This window comes from Neopelma chrysocephalum, unplaced genomic scaffold (genome assembly GCF_003984885.1).
Source record: "Neopelma chrysocephalum unplaced genomic scaffold, ASM398488v2 Primary Assembly neopelma1_69, whole genome shotgun sequence".
NCBI classification, from domain to species: domain Eukaryota; kingdom Metazoa; phylum Chordata; class Aves; order Passeriformes; family Pipridae; genus Neopelma; species Neopelma chrysocephalum.
The window spans coordinates 2,659,348-2,674,681 of NW_020897729.1; the positions used below are offsets into that span (position 1 = coordinate 2,659,348).

Below are 15,334 nucleotides of genomic sequence, written 5' to 3' on the forward strand. Positions count from 1 at the left end.
GCGTGTCTAAGGAAGCCAGCTGTACTCACCTCTTCACACTGCCTTTGCTCAGTGTTACTGCAGATCCTTGTCTGTGCTGTACACATCTGTTATAATGCCTCTCCTCTCCCTCTTTGAGGGCCTCCTCTCACTTGTGCATCTTTAAAAATCTTGATACTAATCATCTGAGTCTCCTGGTCCTCGTCTTCAGTGTGCCTTTGGGCAGGCAGGTGTGTGAGCTCAGGTGTTAAGACATGAACAGCTGTGGCAGGGTGATTTTGCTTAAATGAGTATTCAAAAATAAACATCTCTAAGGAGGTTAGTGCTGTTCATTAGACACAAAACTCTGGGATGAGACAGCTCAGGATTACTGATGGTTTGGAGCTGCTTTGCTTCTTACCTGCAGAGCTCTCTTCCATTGCACATGGGAGCTGTTAGACTGATTTTGGACAGGCTGCATGTGTTAAATTCCAAAGCTCTTGGCCTAACAGTCTCATCACAGTGAAATACCTGTCTTTCCTCCATCACAGGTGGAAAGCTCAGTGTCTGAAGATATAAATACTCACAGAGTACTGCTTCTTGCATGACGTTTTCCTAAGTGAGCCTTCTTATAGCCTGTTTAAAATAGATTCCAGTTTTGGATAGTACCTGGTACCAAGTGAAATGGCACTTTGCTTCCTCCCTACCTTTTGGTAGGTTTGTGTTCTGGAGGAAAAAACTGTTCTGTGCCAATAAATATCAGCTGCAGAATGTGAAGAGGCCTTATACTTTCTCCTAAATAGCAACCTGTTTCCTTCTCATTGTCTCTAAAAATGAAGATTGTAGCAGAATAGTGCAACCCAGGCAAATCAGGACATGCATGTGAACGTATCACCTTTTGGTTGAAGGGAGTTTTCATTTCCTAATGTCTCTTGTGTACTGATGTAGACAGAATTCCAAAAACACATCCTTTTTGAGTATGCCATGCAGTCCTGGAGATATTTATAATAAATTGGTCTGTTTTACACCACTTATGTATTTGGTACTAAGACATAATATGCTGAAAACTGCTTCATGAAGCAGATGTCAGAGAACCTGTTGTTGCTTCATTAGTAAGTAACAGACTTTGCCACTGAAAGGTTTACAGCTGTGCTGGTATCTGAGCACTGAGCTGAAGAACAGTATTTTCTTTTTGAAAAGCTTCGTATCAATAATGCCTTCTGATGGGATTCTTAAACACTCCCATGTAGAATAACCTAACTTCTAAGTACATATTTTTTTCTAGCCGAAGTAGCAAACATTGAACTATTTTCTTCAAAAAACTTGTTTTTTTCCATCCAGGGAGAGATATTTTTTTTTCTTTCAGTAAGTTGTGTTTGAGATCTGAAACTGTGATATATTTTCATTTGCAAGTGGATATTGCATCTTTAATTGTATTCTTTTTGGACAGAATTGCAAATTTCCACAGTGACCAATGCAAACCTAGTGAAAATAATTTTGGATCTGTCACAAGTAATCAGAATTCTAGTCTGATGATTTTGGTCCATTTTGGCTACCTTTTAATGTCGTGGTAATTGAATTGTAGAAGGAAATTTGGGGGGATTTAAAAATAAAATAATGTTTGACCTAGGAATGCCTGTCAGGCAAATCTAAGTGTGTATTGAATTTACCTAAACTGATCTCTTACAGAGGGAGGCAAATTCCAAGTGTCCTGGATCTACTTCATTGGTAATAACATAACTAATTTGAGTTGCTTTTTGTATCTAGTGCCTATTTTTTTTTTAAGTAAGACTATTACAGTTTTGGTTTGTCAGATAATCGCTGAAAGGAAAACACTGAGATTATAATGCAGTTTCACTGGATCCTGGTTGCTGAAGTGTGTTTTCACTGTAAGATAAGCTTATGAAGTACTGCCCAAGCTAACATAGTAAATCTTTCTCAGAAAATATGTCTTTGCCCAGGGTGGAAATATTGAATGGTCATTGGATAACCACTGCAGTAAAGGGGTCAGAATAATTCATTTTTAGTTTGGCATAATGCAAGGAGTTTCTTCCCACCTTCTCTGCTCAAAATTCTGCTCCTCTCACAAGTTAACTCTCCTTTAGGATTGCCTCCATGCCTCTACCCTGTTGTGGGAGATGTTTGTATCTCCCAGCTCAGATCTTCTAGACCACCAGTCTCCAGTGGGTCCCTCTTACCTGCCCCTTCTGCCCAACCACCAAGTTCCAGCTTCACTGGAGGGAAGAAAGATGTGCAGTGAAGGAGAGGGACTGTCAGAGGTGTATTCAGGGGACTTGGCTACCAGACTCTCGTGGCAGATTATGGCTGTTGTGACTGAGGTTTCTGTGTAGTAATTTAACAATTGAGCCAGCTGGACCTTGGATATCGATAGTTGTCCTTTCTGAGCCGAAGATTTTGTGGCAGGGAATCCTTTTCTGATGCTCTGCTATTGTAGACCTCTGAGCATTAGATGTAGCCCTGGTATCAAGAGAATTTTGACTACCAAGGGAGCAGCTACAAGCTATAGAGAAGTCCACATCTATTGGCTCCAGGAGTACAGAGTTTCTCATGTCTCTTCTTCCCCATCCTTTGTTTCAGGAACATTCCCCATTAGTAAATGTGTGTGATGACATTTCAGATACTGAAGGTGATTAAAAAAGATGCGTAAGAAGAAGTAGTTGGCTGGGATTATCTTCCTTCTTTCTTTCTATTGATGGAATAGTTGTAGATCCCAGGCTCTGTCTGTTGGAGTCTCTAGTAATCCCAGGATTTTTGGGGAGGGATGCTGAAATTGGAGAGACCACTGAAGAAGATACTCTCCAGCCAGCCAAAGGCCCCTGGTTGATTTTGGCTGTGAAGGAAAAGGTAAGTTCTACCATGTGCCACAGCGGGAATTTAGATGTTTTCTGGTATCTGTGCTGGGTTCACATGAGGCTCATCTTCAGCAGGATGGGGAGCAGTGCCCCAGCCCCTTCCTTCATCCCAGGCAAAGGAAGGTCTGCTTTCCCGTTTGCTGTGCTCTCTGTGACAGCTGCATCCTGGTGCTTCTGTGCTTTTGCCTGTGTTTGTGTGACACTTACCAAGGACATCACTGCTGGCTTCTTTTTGACAGGGAAAGCTGCTTCAGTGAAAATTTCCAAGTGGCTTTTTGGAGCACTGGGAGTTGGAGGGATAAGTGGAAAGAAGGCAGTGTTAACAAGGGCATGTTCCTCACGTGACTCCGGGTGCTTTTTTCATTCATGCCTGCTGGACCTTGAGTCACTGCTGCTGTTCTGCTGCACTGGGAAGGAGTGAATGCAACTCCTTCTTTTTTCCCAAACACGTTTAGTTCTGGCTTCTCTTCCAACCAGTATGTGCTGTTCCCTGGGGGGAGTTCACTCCAGTAAAGCCCTGGGTTTGTGGCAGGTGTGCCTGGAGGCCTGGCCTTTGGAAGGCTCCCAACCTCCCCTTCTCCTCTGGCCCTGCCAGTGTTTCTTTGTTTCAGATCATCCTGTTCTTTGTCCAAGCTGTCTTTATGGTTGGCACACCATAAACTGTTAACTGATCTCTTGACAATTTATAAGAAAACAAAATGGCTCCTTGCATTTATTCTTTGCTAAATGATTGCCTGGTATGACCTTTAGCTGGCAGAAACCTTAGAGGAGGTAAGCAGATGAGGTAACCTGGGTATCCCCACTTTTTAAACTGCTTACGATTATCCAAGCATTTTTTTCCCCCCAACTTGTTTGTCACTGTGAAACTCTGGGTGGTTTTATCCCTTAGTAATGCTGGTTGTGGCAAGTCTGAGTTCATTTCAGTAGAAGTAAAAGAGAAATGTTTTTTCTGCTTCTATTACTGGTGCTTTTTAAGGAAAGTTCATTTTTATTTAAACCCCCGAATACCTGTTCATTCTCCCCTCAGCCTTGCTAGCAAGTCAATAAAGATAAAATAAAAGTAAAATCACTTAGAAAAAGTGTTTCTCTGGGGAGAAACAAAGTGTGAAGAGCTTTGTATCAGAAGGCAAAGCTGGGAATAATTAGCAGCATATGAGAACCAGAGTTTGTCATTGTCAAACGACTGCTGGGATAACGTTGCCCGAAGGCAGCCCAGGCTGTCCCACGACCATCTGTGAACGTGCCCTGGTGATGGTGGTGCACAGCCGTTCCCCTCGGGGAAGCTGCTGCCCCTCCTGCCCCCCCCCCAGCTCCCCTGAGCACTGATCCCAACATCCCAGCACTGCTCAGCCCCTCCCACAGCCCCTCCATCCATCATGTCACCAGCAGCCTCCATCGAGGGTCTCTGTGGGACAGATGGGTGTCATCTGGGGGCCAGGGTCTGCGTGTCACCGCAGTTCTCCTGGATGCTTTCTCACATGGGTGAACACTGTTGGCCTGCTGGAGCACAGCCCTCAGCAAAATCTTGCTTTATCTCTTGTCTTCTAAGGAAAACAGTGACAGCTATGTCCCTTGGAGCTGGCGGTCGGTGCCATGGTCTCTCTTTAGGAAAGCAAAATTTCTTTTGAACACTCAAGGCCTGATTTTAGCACATGTGCTTGAGATGGATGTGATTGCCATACAAATGGAAAAAGGCAGCCATCTTCCACGAGCCCTCCAGACAAGAGCACTTGGATGCTTCCATCCGAAAAATGCTGGCGGAGCAGTAACCACAGGCACTCAACAGGGAGGCAGCTCAAGAAGGGACCAAATCCAGCCTTTTCCATGGCAAAGATCACTTTGGATGTTTGTAAACACTAAATGCCAGCCATCTGTAGCAAATACGCCCAAAGTCACATACTTGAATATTTGAAAATTTCAAACTAGACCTTAGTTGACACTTGATTTTAATATTATCAGTATCTGGTCCAGCGATTTCAGGGGAAGGGAGCTCTTAGTCATATTCAGCGATTACTTTTATAAGACTTTTCATAATCCTAGTCCACAGCTGAAGAGGGTCAGCTCAGTAGTTATGGTTTCAGTTTCAAAGATATACATTTTATACCCCTGCATAACGTTTTTAAAGGAAATTGAATATTAAATGAATGTATGTACTTAAAGAATTGCTTATGTAAGTTAATGACTTCAACTAAGAAATGCCAGGAAATTAATGTAGTTCTCAGTATTTAGTAAACAGAATGTGTGTTCTATAATTTTGTGTATTATGGCTGGTATAGTCCTTACAAAGTTGGGATTTATTTTGATTTTTGTTGGTTTTCAGCAGATGTGCATGGTAAGTGAACATATATCTGCTGTCTGTTGTAGTCTAGAGAAATAATAATTACTTCTTGCTTGGCAATTCTATCACTTGAGAGATCTTTTTCCTTTCAAATAAGTCTACTACATGCACCTTGTATTGTAGTTTACAGCAAAGGCTCATAAATTTGTCATGGAAATGTACTACAGTAACTGTTGTGTATGTTTGATGCAGGAAAGGCAGCTGGGATCAGAACAAAGCAAGATGATGGACCCAAGGTGAATGACCCCAGGCTTCTCCCAGATGAGTTTCTCCAAAGGACGGCCAAGGTAACTCATGGAGAGTGACAAGCAAGCACGTGTGTGCTCCCAAAGGCTGAAGGAGACCAGCCCTGGCCTCCCTGTAGTCTCCATCTGTTGATCTTTGAGTCTTGTTCCCCATTTCAAAGAGAGTAATTGTCTGATCTGATAAAAATCAAGTGACTTGTTGTTTTTACCAATTATCCTAGGTTAAATTCCCTTTGTTTGTCATGCAAAATTACTTAGCAAGATTCAGGAAAAAGATTGGATACTAATATGAGTGTCAGGATATCCAAAGTTGTCAGAATTAATTCTTACAGACTTTGGAAAGGCTGCTAGTGCTGTTGATTCAAGATTTGAGTCAATCTATAAATGTTAAGAGACCAGAAAAGGAGACTGCTGGGTCAGACTGGGTCAGGTCTCTTCCACGTCTTGTGCTTTCCCTTACAGTCTCTGATTCTGGTCCCTGTTGTTGGCTGGGCTGCTCCAGTCTCATCCAATGTGGCAATTCCAGCACTCAGAATCGTGCAGAGGTGCAGCTCCTGAAACCTTTTGGAAGGGCTCTTCAGTATAAGCTTAGGAAATCGGCTATAATGTTTCTGTTATCCAGTGATTTATTATGGTCTACAAAAATATAGCCTGGATGAACACCTCTCTGGAACAATTATTTAGTGATATTGTAATTTATTATTCTTTTCAAAGCCATCTTGTATAAAGGTAAAATAACCCCTAACTTCAGAAAGCACAGAGAGGAGGAGAGAACTGCCAAATTCCCAACAGCACATCCTTTCCTGTGGTTAGCATTGGATCCGCCAGCGGCACCGTTTTTGGACTGGCCTGTTCTGTGCTGACTGTTGGAATCACAGGCCGAGGATACAAATGAAAGATTTTACAGGAGTTGCTTGTATTTTGTGGCTAATTCCCTGCATTTGGAAGCATCTGCTTCTTGTCTGGTTTTGTTCTGTAATCAAGAAAATTGCTGTAGAGAGCTAGCACTTGGAAGGCACTTAGCTCCTCTATAGCCATGAGCAAGATGGCAAGGAAAATACATTGTAAATAGGCACTCAGTTAAAAAATGCACACACACATACACAGGGCAAATAAGATATAGACCTTGTGACTTTTCCAGATACTCTGCTAAGCCTCTGTGTATCCCTATTCTGTTAAAGAAAATAACTTTCTCTGAAGGTATTAACTGTAGAAACTTTTGCCTCTCCTAGGTGGTCTATATTTTGGAAAAGAAGCATTCCCGAGCAGCTACAGGTTTCATCAAACTTCTGGCAGACAGGAACAGTGAACTCTTCAAGAGGTGTGCCATGTTCTCACCTGTGGACCACAGAGTGCCCAGGGTCTATGTGCCCTTGGCTGATTGTCCTCCAGACTTCGTGACCAGGCCTGAGGGATATTCACAGAAGCTCTTCATCTGTCGCATCGTGGATTGGAAAGAAGACAGCAACTTCGCGACAGGGTACGTGGCTGCCCCTGGAAGTGGAGATGACTGAGTTTTCTAGTTGGAATTCTTGGTTTCACTGAATTTAATACAAGTAATAGACACAGAAATCTGTTAACAAGACACTTGTCTTGTATCCCTCTGGTATTTATTGGATAAAGTATGATGAGATGAAGAATAGCTCATCACTCATGGCTACAAAGTGTTAGTTTCTTCCAGTGCTTGCTTCAGTGTGCTGGCACATGCCAGCATTAACCAGCACGTGTTCCAGAGGGAACACACACACTCACACGTGCTGAGCCTGACCAGTACAAACACCATGGGGTGCTGGCAGCCTTCCTGTCTTTCCTCCCCGTGTTTAAGAGTAGTACGCAGTGTGTAGGCATTTCACTTCTGCCAGAGGAAGATGATCAGTAGCTGTGGGGCTTATCTTTAGTTTATAAGCCTTCACTGATAAGAAGTAGAAAGAAGTCGCAGATTGTTGTGGTTTTGAAGTCACATTGCTTCAAGGAAGGATACTAGAACTCAAGAGAAGATTCATTACCTCCTGAAGCATATGAGAAGGGTGTTGCACTCTGTGTGTTTCATCAGGCACTGTAGAGCCATTGCTGTCCAGAGTTCAAATTGCAGGCACTGCCGTGACGGAAGAGATTTTAAGCCAGGGCTACACAAATGGCCTGTGCTGGGCTGTGCTGGGCTGGATCCAGATTGCAAGTTCATTTTGCCTCTCCATGAGGAAGACTGTAGTTTCCAGCATTTTCAGTCTTTTCTTTGGAACAGCTGCAGTGTGCCAAGCTCCCACTTGGAGTGACCACACTGTTTCTATTGAGTGGGTCTCAGTAAGAATGGACATTGATAAATCTATTCAATTATCTTGGGGAAAACTAAGTAGTCCTGGCTTAGTTGGTGATTCTGACCTATGGCAATACTGTGGTCAGATTTAAACAGGTGATGGGGATCTGGATGTAATCTCTGGAGCATGTGCAGTAGTGGGGGTTGGGCATAAAGCCCAGCTTTGCTTTTCCCCTTGCAACACAGTTCTGATGGGTAGCACAGGTGATATACACTATCACCACTTCAGGTTTCAGAGTCCTCAGCTCAAACTACTGGTAAAGCTTAAAACTTACAGAAAACATTTTTAAGAGAAGGTATGTTGGTGCAGTTTACTTGAACTAAAAGTAAACTAAACTAAAGTCTCTGTTTCCCAGAGTTTAAGTTTGTTATCAGCTGTAGCTGCTTTGTCTGCCCAGTAATATCAAGTTTCACATGTACTCCTCGAGAGCCACATGAGCCATGAAGTCACTCAGTGTTTCCTTGTTAAACTGCAGTGCATGAACTGCAGTGGCCTCTCTTTGAGCCCCACTTAACTAGGGGCTGGCTGTGCTGTGAACTTCACTGTGACTAAGTTTCTTACTGGCAGAGATTTGCTTTGTCTTCTTTGACTCCAACTGAGAAAAGACTGGAGGGTGATTGTACTGCTTGGCTTCTTGTCATGAGCAAACCCCCTTTTCAACAGGAACAGGGGAAATTAGGAGGATGGGTTAATATCTTTTTTATTGGCTAATGTGTGTGTCTTTACTCTGTGCTTCTGACAACATTGGATATTCTCATCTCTCTGGTTTGGTCGTTTCCAAGATGTGAAGGGTGTTGTCAGGAAAGAAAATGTCCATGATTGTCTTCATACCATAGCTGTTTCCTCTGGGAGTCGGTTGCACTTCAGTAAGTGCCTTGTGGAGATGGGAACATAATACATTGGTGACCCCTTTATTGTTTTTAGCCATAAATAATGCTTGTTTAAACACGGAAAGACAAGGAAACCTCTTGAAGGTCCCAAAAGTTTCTGTTTGCTTTTGGGCTCATTTATAAGCTTGTTTTTAAGCCATGTTGCCTTGTTTATGAGCTGTGTTGCATGTCATGGCCTGAAGGAGGGAAAAGCAGCTGATCTGTAGCTCATTACATGCTTGGTTTTCTGAACTTTTTGGTGCACCCTGTAGTTCTGCCCACAAAATTCATAATAACCTCTTTGGCAGCATCACCACCATGGTTTTGAAGGTGTCTGGAGAAAGAACCTGTAGGTCATCACCCTGCACTGTCTGCTGGAAGTGGGACAAGGGAAACTCCCTCCTTAGTTGGCAGTCATGTCCCCTGGATGCCTTGGGTGTTGCTAGGTACTCTCCATCCTGCAGCTGAACTCTCCCAGGCTGGTCATTCACCTTCCTCAGATTTCCTTTTGCCTTGGGAAGTTCAGCACCAGGTTTCCAAGCACAGTTAATGGCACAGTCTGGTCTTCACAGTGACCACGTGTGGCTGGAGAAGTGGGATGCCCTGGCCAAGAATCTGGTGGTGGCACTGGCCACCCAGGGTGGCCACCTGCACAGGGCCAACGTGTTAGTCCCTGGAGGTCCCCTTGGGGAGGGGGTGCGTTTCTGTGTCGTGATTGCCACCTGGTGGTCACCAGCATGACACTGTCCCCTCCAAAGGCCACCCTGTCACCCCGACTGTGCTGGGAAGGAGCAGAGAGGAACTAATGGTTCCATGTCCTGCTGGTGATGCCCAGAGTGTGGGCTGCTGTGCTCTCTCCTGCATGTGAAGTGATCTTACCTTGGCAGGAAAATGCCATTGAACTGCTTCAGGTAGCAGGTAAAGCAAATTGTCTCCAAAACATTCTCCTTATCCAGATAAATTTCACAAGTGCTGCGATGTACCGTTATTTTCTGGGGACATTTTTTCAGTGTTGGAGTCCAGGTTTATTTTGAGTATCAGTCCAGACGTCTGTGCACTTTTGGATATGGTTAAGGTGGAATTGTTTTGTCCCAACGTATGATGATGGATGAGACTATTAAAAAAACCCTGTAATAGTAAAGCATGGAATCACTGACTCCCTCTGTGTCACATGGGGCTTGTGGCCATTCTAGCTCAAGGCCTTGAATATTGGTCTGTCAAGGTGACAAGATTTGTCCCAGCTTTTGCAATAAAATCAAATACTGCAGGATGTTATTTCACTTGACACTCTTTCCAAAGCCATCCAAGTGGCTTGAGTTCTTTTCATCTCTGGCATTCTATTCTGGTGGTTTTTTTTAATTCAAAAATGTATTTGGTGTGAGGACAAATGACCAGATACCTTGGGTAACTCACTGTAAGGCTCAAGGGAGGGTCTGATCCCCTCAACGGGGCAATGTAGCATCTTGCAGATGGGAGTGTCTCTCAGTAAAGCTGTGTTCCCTTGGCACAGCTAATCACCCTATGGCTCTGCAGTGGGGGATGGCCCCATCCTGTGGGAAGCACCGTCCTGCTCCTGTGCTCCCATGGTGGCTGGCCTGGCAGCTGAAGGGAGGCAGCTCCATGGTGGGGAGCAGGGCTGGACTGTGCTCCCAGGTGCTTTGGGTTCCATCACAGCTCTCTGTCTCCATGGTGCTCAGTCCTGCAGCCACCTCACCATCTCCACTGGGACCCTTGGCCTTTACCAAGGCTGTACAGCTCTGCCTGTGAGCTCCAGGCCCTGGGCTGTGGGAGCAGCCAGGTGGGCTGCTTCACTGTCACCTCTCCTACTCCTGTATAAGCTTCCTCAAGGAGTGGTGGCTTATGTGTGGGATGTTCTCCTGCTGCTGAAAGAAACCCTGCATATGGGATGACTGTGAACAAGTCTGCTCTAGGAGAAACTGAGCAAAGGTGTTAAGTTCCCAGTGAAAGTTATTCACTCCCATTTGGGAGCCTGCTTGGCATTATGCAGTTATGCTTTGTCTCTTTGGAGCATTCTTACCATGTAACCTTTGAATACATTGGCCAGTTTCAACTGAGTCTGGGGAGTGGAGACGACTTGAATGTTCCTAGACATGGGTGGCCAAATAGATGTGATCAGTGTCACCGCGAAGGGGACAATGGCAGCACGAGGGTGGCTCTGCCCTAGGTGCATGTCCATGATAGGTCAGGCTCTGGTGAGTGGGCAGCTTGGAGCAGTTCAGTGATCCTACAGCTGTGGCTGATTCAAAGGAATACCCTGTGCTGCCCCAACTGTGGCACGTTCCAGTCAGTGCACGCTCCCACCATTTCTGACATTAGTCCAAGGGTATTCAAGGAATTCAAGGTAATGCTCCCCCGTCAACGTCACAGAAAAGAAGTGTTTACGTCTGTAATTGTTATAACTTTTTTTACCTTTTGACATTTAGAAAAAACAGAGATACACGCAAGCCCAGGGTGTCACAGACACTGTGACTCCCTGGGAGTGAACGTCTGACCGCTGCTGGGCCCTGTGCCTGTTGTTGTTTATAAGCCTCTTGAACTATTCTTGCTACCCTTGGTGGCCGTGGAGCCCCATGAGTGATTTTGCAGCCTGGCTGTTACTCCAGGGCCATCGGTGATCCTATATGCATTACCTTTGATCACATGCTGTCCTGTCAGATTTTGCTCTGATGCAAGTCATCATTCCTGCGTGACTGTAACATGGCCCCAATTAAAGTCAGTTATACACTTTTTATTTCAAGGTACTTGGGAAATGTTCCCTGGAACACTGTAAATCAAATGTTAATTACTATTAAAAAAATATTAGTCCTATATCAGACCTCTGGGTAAACCCCTTATGGTTTGTAATCTAATTTCAGTAAACGGATCAAGAGGAACATGGGTTTCAAGACTGAGCTGGAAAGCACTCTGGCATTCAGAGGTGCTTTCCATGACTTGTCCTGCAGACGTCCAGCCGCCCTCCCGATGCACTTCCCAGCTCTGCCCTGCCAAGAGAAGGGGCACCTAAGACTCAAGCTCTTGACATTTCTTCTGAGTAGGGCAATGTGTCCTCCCTTTTCCAGTTTTATTTTTTTCAGTCCATCCCTGGTGGTACTGGTGGACCTGCAGACCCGCAGGCTCATCCTTGCTCAGTCCCAACTCCACATTAGACGCTGGAAATGGAAATGAAGTGATGATTTCTCTGGTTTATTGTTACTGCTGAGAGAGAGGGAGATAAAACTGATGCCTCATTTATTTACATTAAAATAAGGATTAGCCTGGGACCCAGCTGCAGGAACAGAGAACTCAGCCATGGTGCCAAATGCGCACGTATTTCTGCCATACAGTTTGTACATAAAATTGAAACAATGGAGGGAAATATCTTTTATCCTTGTTTTCATTTTTATTTTAAAGCTAGACGATGGGAACTCTACAATTTAGCACACCACGAAGCGCGCAATCCTTTCCAGCATATTACACAATGTGACAGGTTTATTACACAGCCCTTCCCGTTGAGAAGAGAGAGCTTTGCTCCCATAAAGAAGATGGTCTTGCTTACGCTGCGAGTTTGGGGTTTGTTCTGTGGGTTTATGGCACATTTGAAGCCTTGAGACCATCTTGCTCGTCCAAATAACAAGTGCACTGTTTTGGCCCCAATTTAGGAAAGTAATTAGTGTCTGTTCTCACTCATTGGAATCAAAGCAGAAGGATCAATATAATGATTGTGTATTTTATGCAGTGGAAAAACACTTATTAGAGTGGCTGGTTTTGCGCTGTGTTATTACCCCTCTCTTTTGTGTCATATTTTGATGGATTTGCCTTAATTTCAGTTGTAATTTTCTTGGGTCAGGAACATTATCTCTATTGACTGTAGTGTGCCATCCACCCTAATGGTAGTATATTAAAAAATAAAAAATAATTTAACTCTGTACTGTAGAGCAATCTAGAGGTGAGAAAGGGGACAAAGGGAGCCACCATGGGACATAAGTTCTCATGGGATATTTGTAACCAGCTGGGAGGGGAACAAATGTCTCTCTCCTTTGGAGACCTGGTTTGCACAATGTTCAGAGCTGAGGGCTTGTTTGACGCCAGAGCTGTCGGACAAATCCATCCTGGGGTTTGCACTGGAGCAGATGGAAACTTTCTCTAAGCGTAACAGAGCAGCAGCCTCATCCACACATGTGCAGAATACTTCATCAAGGACTGTTAACATGGGGGGACAATTTCCCCTGTCTGTGACTTGCTTCTAGGTCATTGGCTCCTCTCCAGTTAGGTCCTAGTTCAGAGGCTTCTGCTTATCCAGAAGGGGAGGGACAAACAACTGCTGGGAATGTTTAGATCCTGGAAGGAGCCTGGAAAATTGTTGGAAAGATGATCTGTGGGCACGTCTGTGTGTATGACTCCTGTAAGGAAGGCAGTCAGGGTTCTTCACACCACTGTCTTCACAGGGCATTGGTTTGCCCCGGCAGAGATGCGTATCCTTTGGGATTGAGAGCAACTCCATGGGAGCTGTCTTTTGCGGAGCTCTCTGGGATCTGGTGTGAATCTGTTCTTCATCTTGGGTAGTGGGCTGAGTCACCTTTTTCAGTGGTGAGAAGAGGAAGGAGAGTCTCAAGGGAACCAACCATGTGTAAAGCTGGACCTGCCTGTGTGGAAAGCTGTGCTTTTCTTATCCCTGCTGGATGTATTTTTCTTTAAATTTGGAAAACTTTCTCACCTCTGCAAAAAACTAATAGTATAAAACATCTCCTTCAAATGAGATGCATGAAACAGCCCAGGGTCCTGTCTGGTGAGTGTTTTGCATCTCCAGCAGACATAAGTCATGGTATGGTCTGAATTCCTGTTAAGTCCTCTGCCAAAACTCAGGGAGAAGTGAAAGGGTGAAAGTGTATTTGAGGGCTCAGCAGTCTCTCTGTGGGGACAGTAACAACATGACAGTAGTAATTAGACATTTTAAAAAACATCTCTTTCTTTCTGCAGGCAGTTGAGCAAAAGTCTTGGACAGGCTGGAGAGATTGAGCCGGAAACAGAAGGGATCCTGACAGAGTATGGTGTGGATTTCTCAGACTTTTCTCCTGAAGCCCTGGAATGTCTTCCCCAGAACCTGCCCTGGGTTATCTCACCGGAAGAGCTGGCCAAAAGAAGAGATTTAAGGTAATGATAAAAGGTGTGGTCTGACACTCCTCCTTGGGTTGGTGCAGGGTTGTGCTGTTCTGGTTTGTTTTCATCACATTTGTAGAGGCACTGACTTTGTTACATGTACCATATTATACCTTACCTGTGCTAGAAAGCATGGAAAGAAACTACTTTTGAAAGTACCTATAAACCCAGAAGATCAGTTACTTGGAGAAGTGTTTTCTGAGGCAAAGAGGCTTTTTCTCAAAAGAACTATTGAAAACTGAAAATTTGGTGTTTGGCACCTACTCTGAAAGCTTTATGTTTTTGCCTGGAATGTATTACGTATTTTAGTGGTAGTTTTATAGCAGAGATTTTCTGAATGCCTGGCAGATCAAATGATCTTGGACATTGTTACTTTGAAACTTAAGCACAGGTAGAGACTGTCCTCTGTGTTTTCCTGTCTAGTCTCAACGTATTTCCCTGTTTTGAAGAGCTGGTGTCATGTGGAGTTTGTGATGGCTCTTGGTCAGGTTAGCAGCTGGCAAATGCAGTCTCTCCCTGCAACTCAGCAGTTCTGTGCTGTCCACCTACCTCACATTATCCATCCCTGCAAGTTAGTGATGCTCCCACCAGCTTTCAGGAACTCCACAGTCTTTTGGGTGGTCAACTCTCTGATAGTGCTGGACTACCCAAAACTAGTGGGTTTGCTACACTTCAAAGTGTCAGATTTCAGAGACATCCTTACTAGAAAAGATTTAAAGGCCAAAGAAAAATAATTTGTTTAGAACCTCACTTTGAAATAAAGGAAGGTGCAGGAAAACAAAACAATAAATGCATTATTAAGAATATATGGTGTGTTCTACTTCCACCCTTGTTTATGCTGGAGTGTCCTGTCTCAGCTGGAATGATTCATTGCCTTCTTGTGTATTGGAGAGGTGAAGCAGCCCCATGAGCCTGATTCCGCAAGACACTGCAGTGGTACAAGCACCTGCATATATGCAGCAAGCTCCTCCTTCTCTTTGTTTATCTGTGTTATTGGCATTATTATATTGACATTAGCAACTTGAGCAGATCAGGTGATAAACTGCAGCCATTTGTATCTGTACCTGCACTCCAGGTGTTACTTTGGACCTGATCCTGCTCTGGAGCCTGCAGCCTTCTGACTGCTTCAGCTTTCTGGATTTCCATTGCCATACAATGGAGTAATTTGGTGGAGAATCACACTCCTGATTGACTTGTGCTAACACTCAGATACCAATTCCAGACTGTAGGCTTCAAGTAGCTTTCAAAAAGAAAAAAAAAAAGAAGATACTGAATGCTGCTGTTCAGAAGTCAGTGGAAAGTGCTTATTTTTATATTCTTGACTACAGTTCAGTAGCATTCTCTGTTTCTTCTGACCAAGTTCTTTTAAGCAAATAAAGAGCTTGACTTGTCTCCAGTCAGACAATTGGTTTTGGAAACGAATTCCAAGTGCATTTCTTGCTTTTATTGCTGAATTATTACACTGGGACTTATCAAGGTGATAACAGTTTTGCAGTTAAGCCATTTAAATCCCTCTCTGCCCCTTCCTGACCACAGCACACACTACAAAGTAGATTTCCTTTTGATCCTCTCGAATATA

At 44.1% G+C, this 15,334-nt stretch overlaps 1 protein-coding gene across 4 annotated transcripts in view; it reads left to right on the forward strand.

The window, feature by feature from the left end:
* Positions 1–15,334, forward strand: part of DIS3L2 (DIS3 like 3'-5' exoribonuclease 2) — a 184,017-nt gene that overhangs the window by 64,875 nt on the left and 103,808 nt on the right. For all 4 annotated transcript variants that reach the window (XM_027685729.1, XM_027685731.1, XM_027685732.1 and 1 more), the window contains 3 exons: positions 5,362–5,456; positions 6,647–6,894; positions 13,576–13,749. In XM_027685729.1, the coding sequence (XP_027541530.1) occupies positions 5,362–5,456; positions 6,647–6,894; positions 13,576–13,749 (517 nt within the window). The remainder of the gene's footprint in view (positions 1–5,361; positions 5,457–6,646; positions 6,895–13,575; positions 13,750–15,334) is intronic.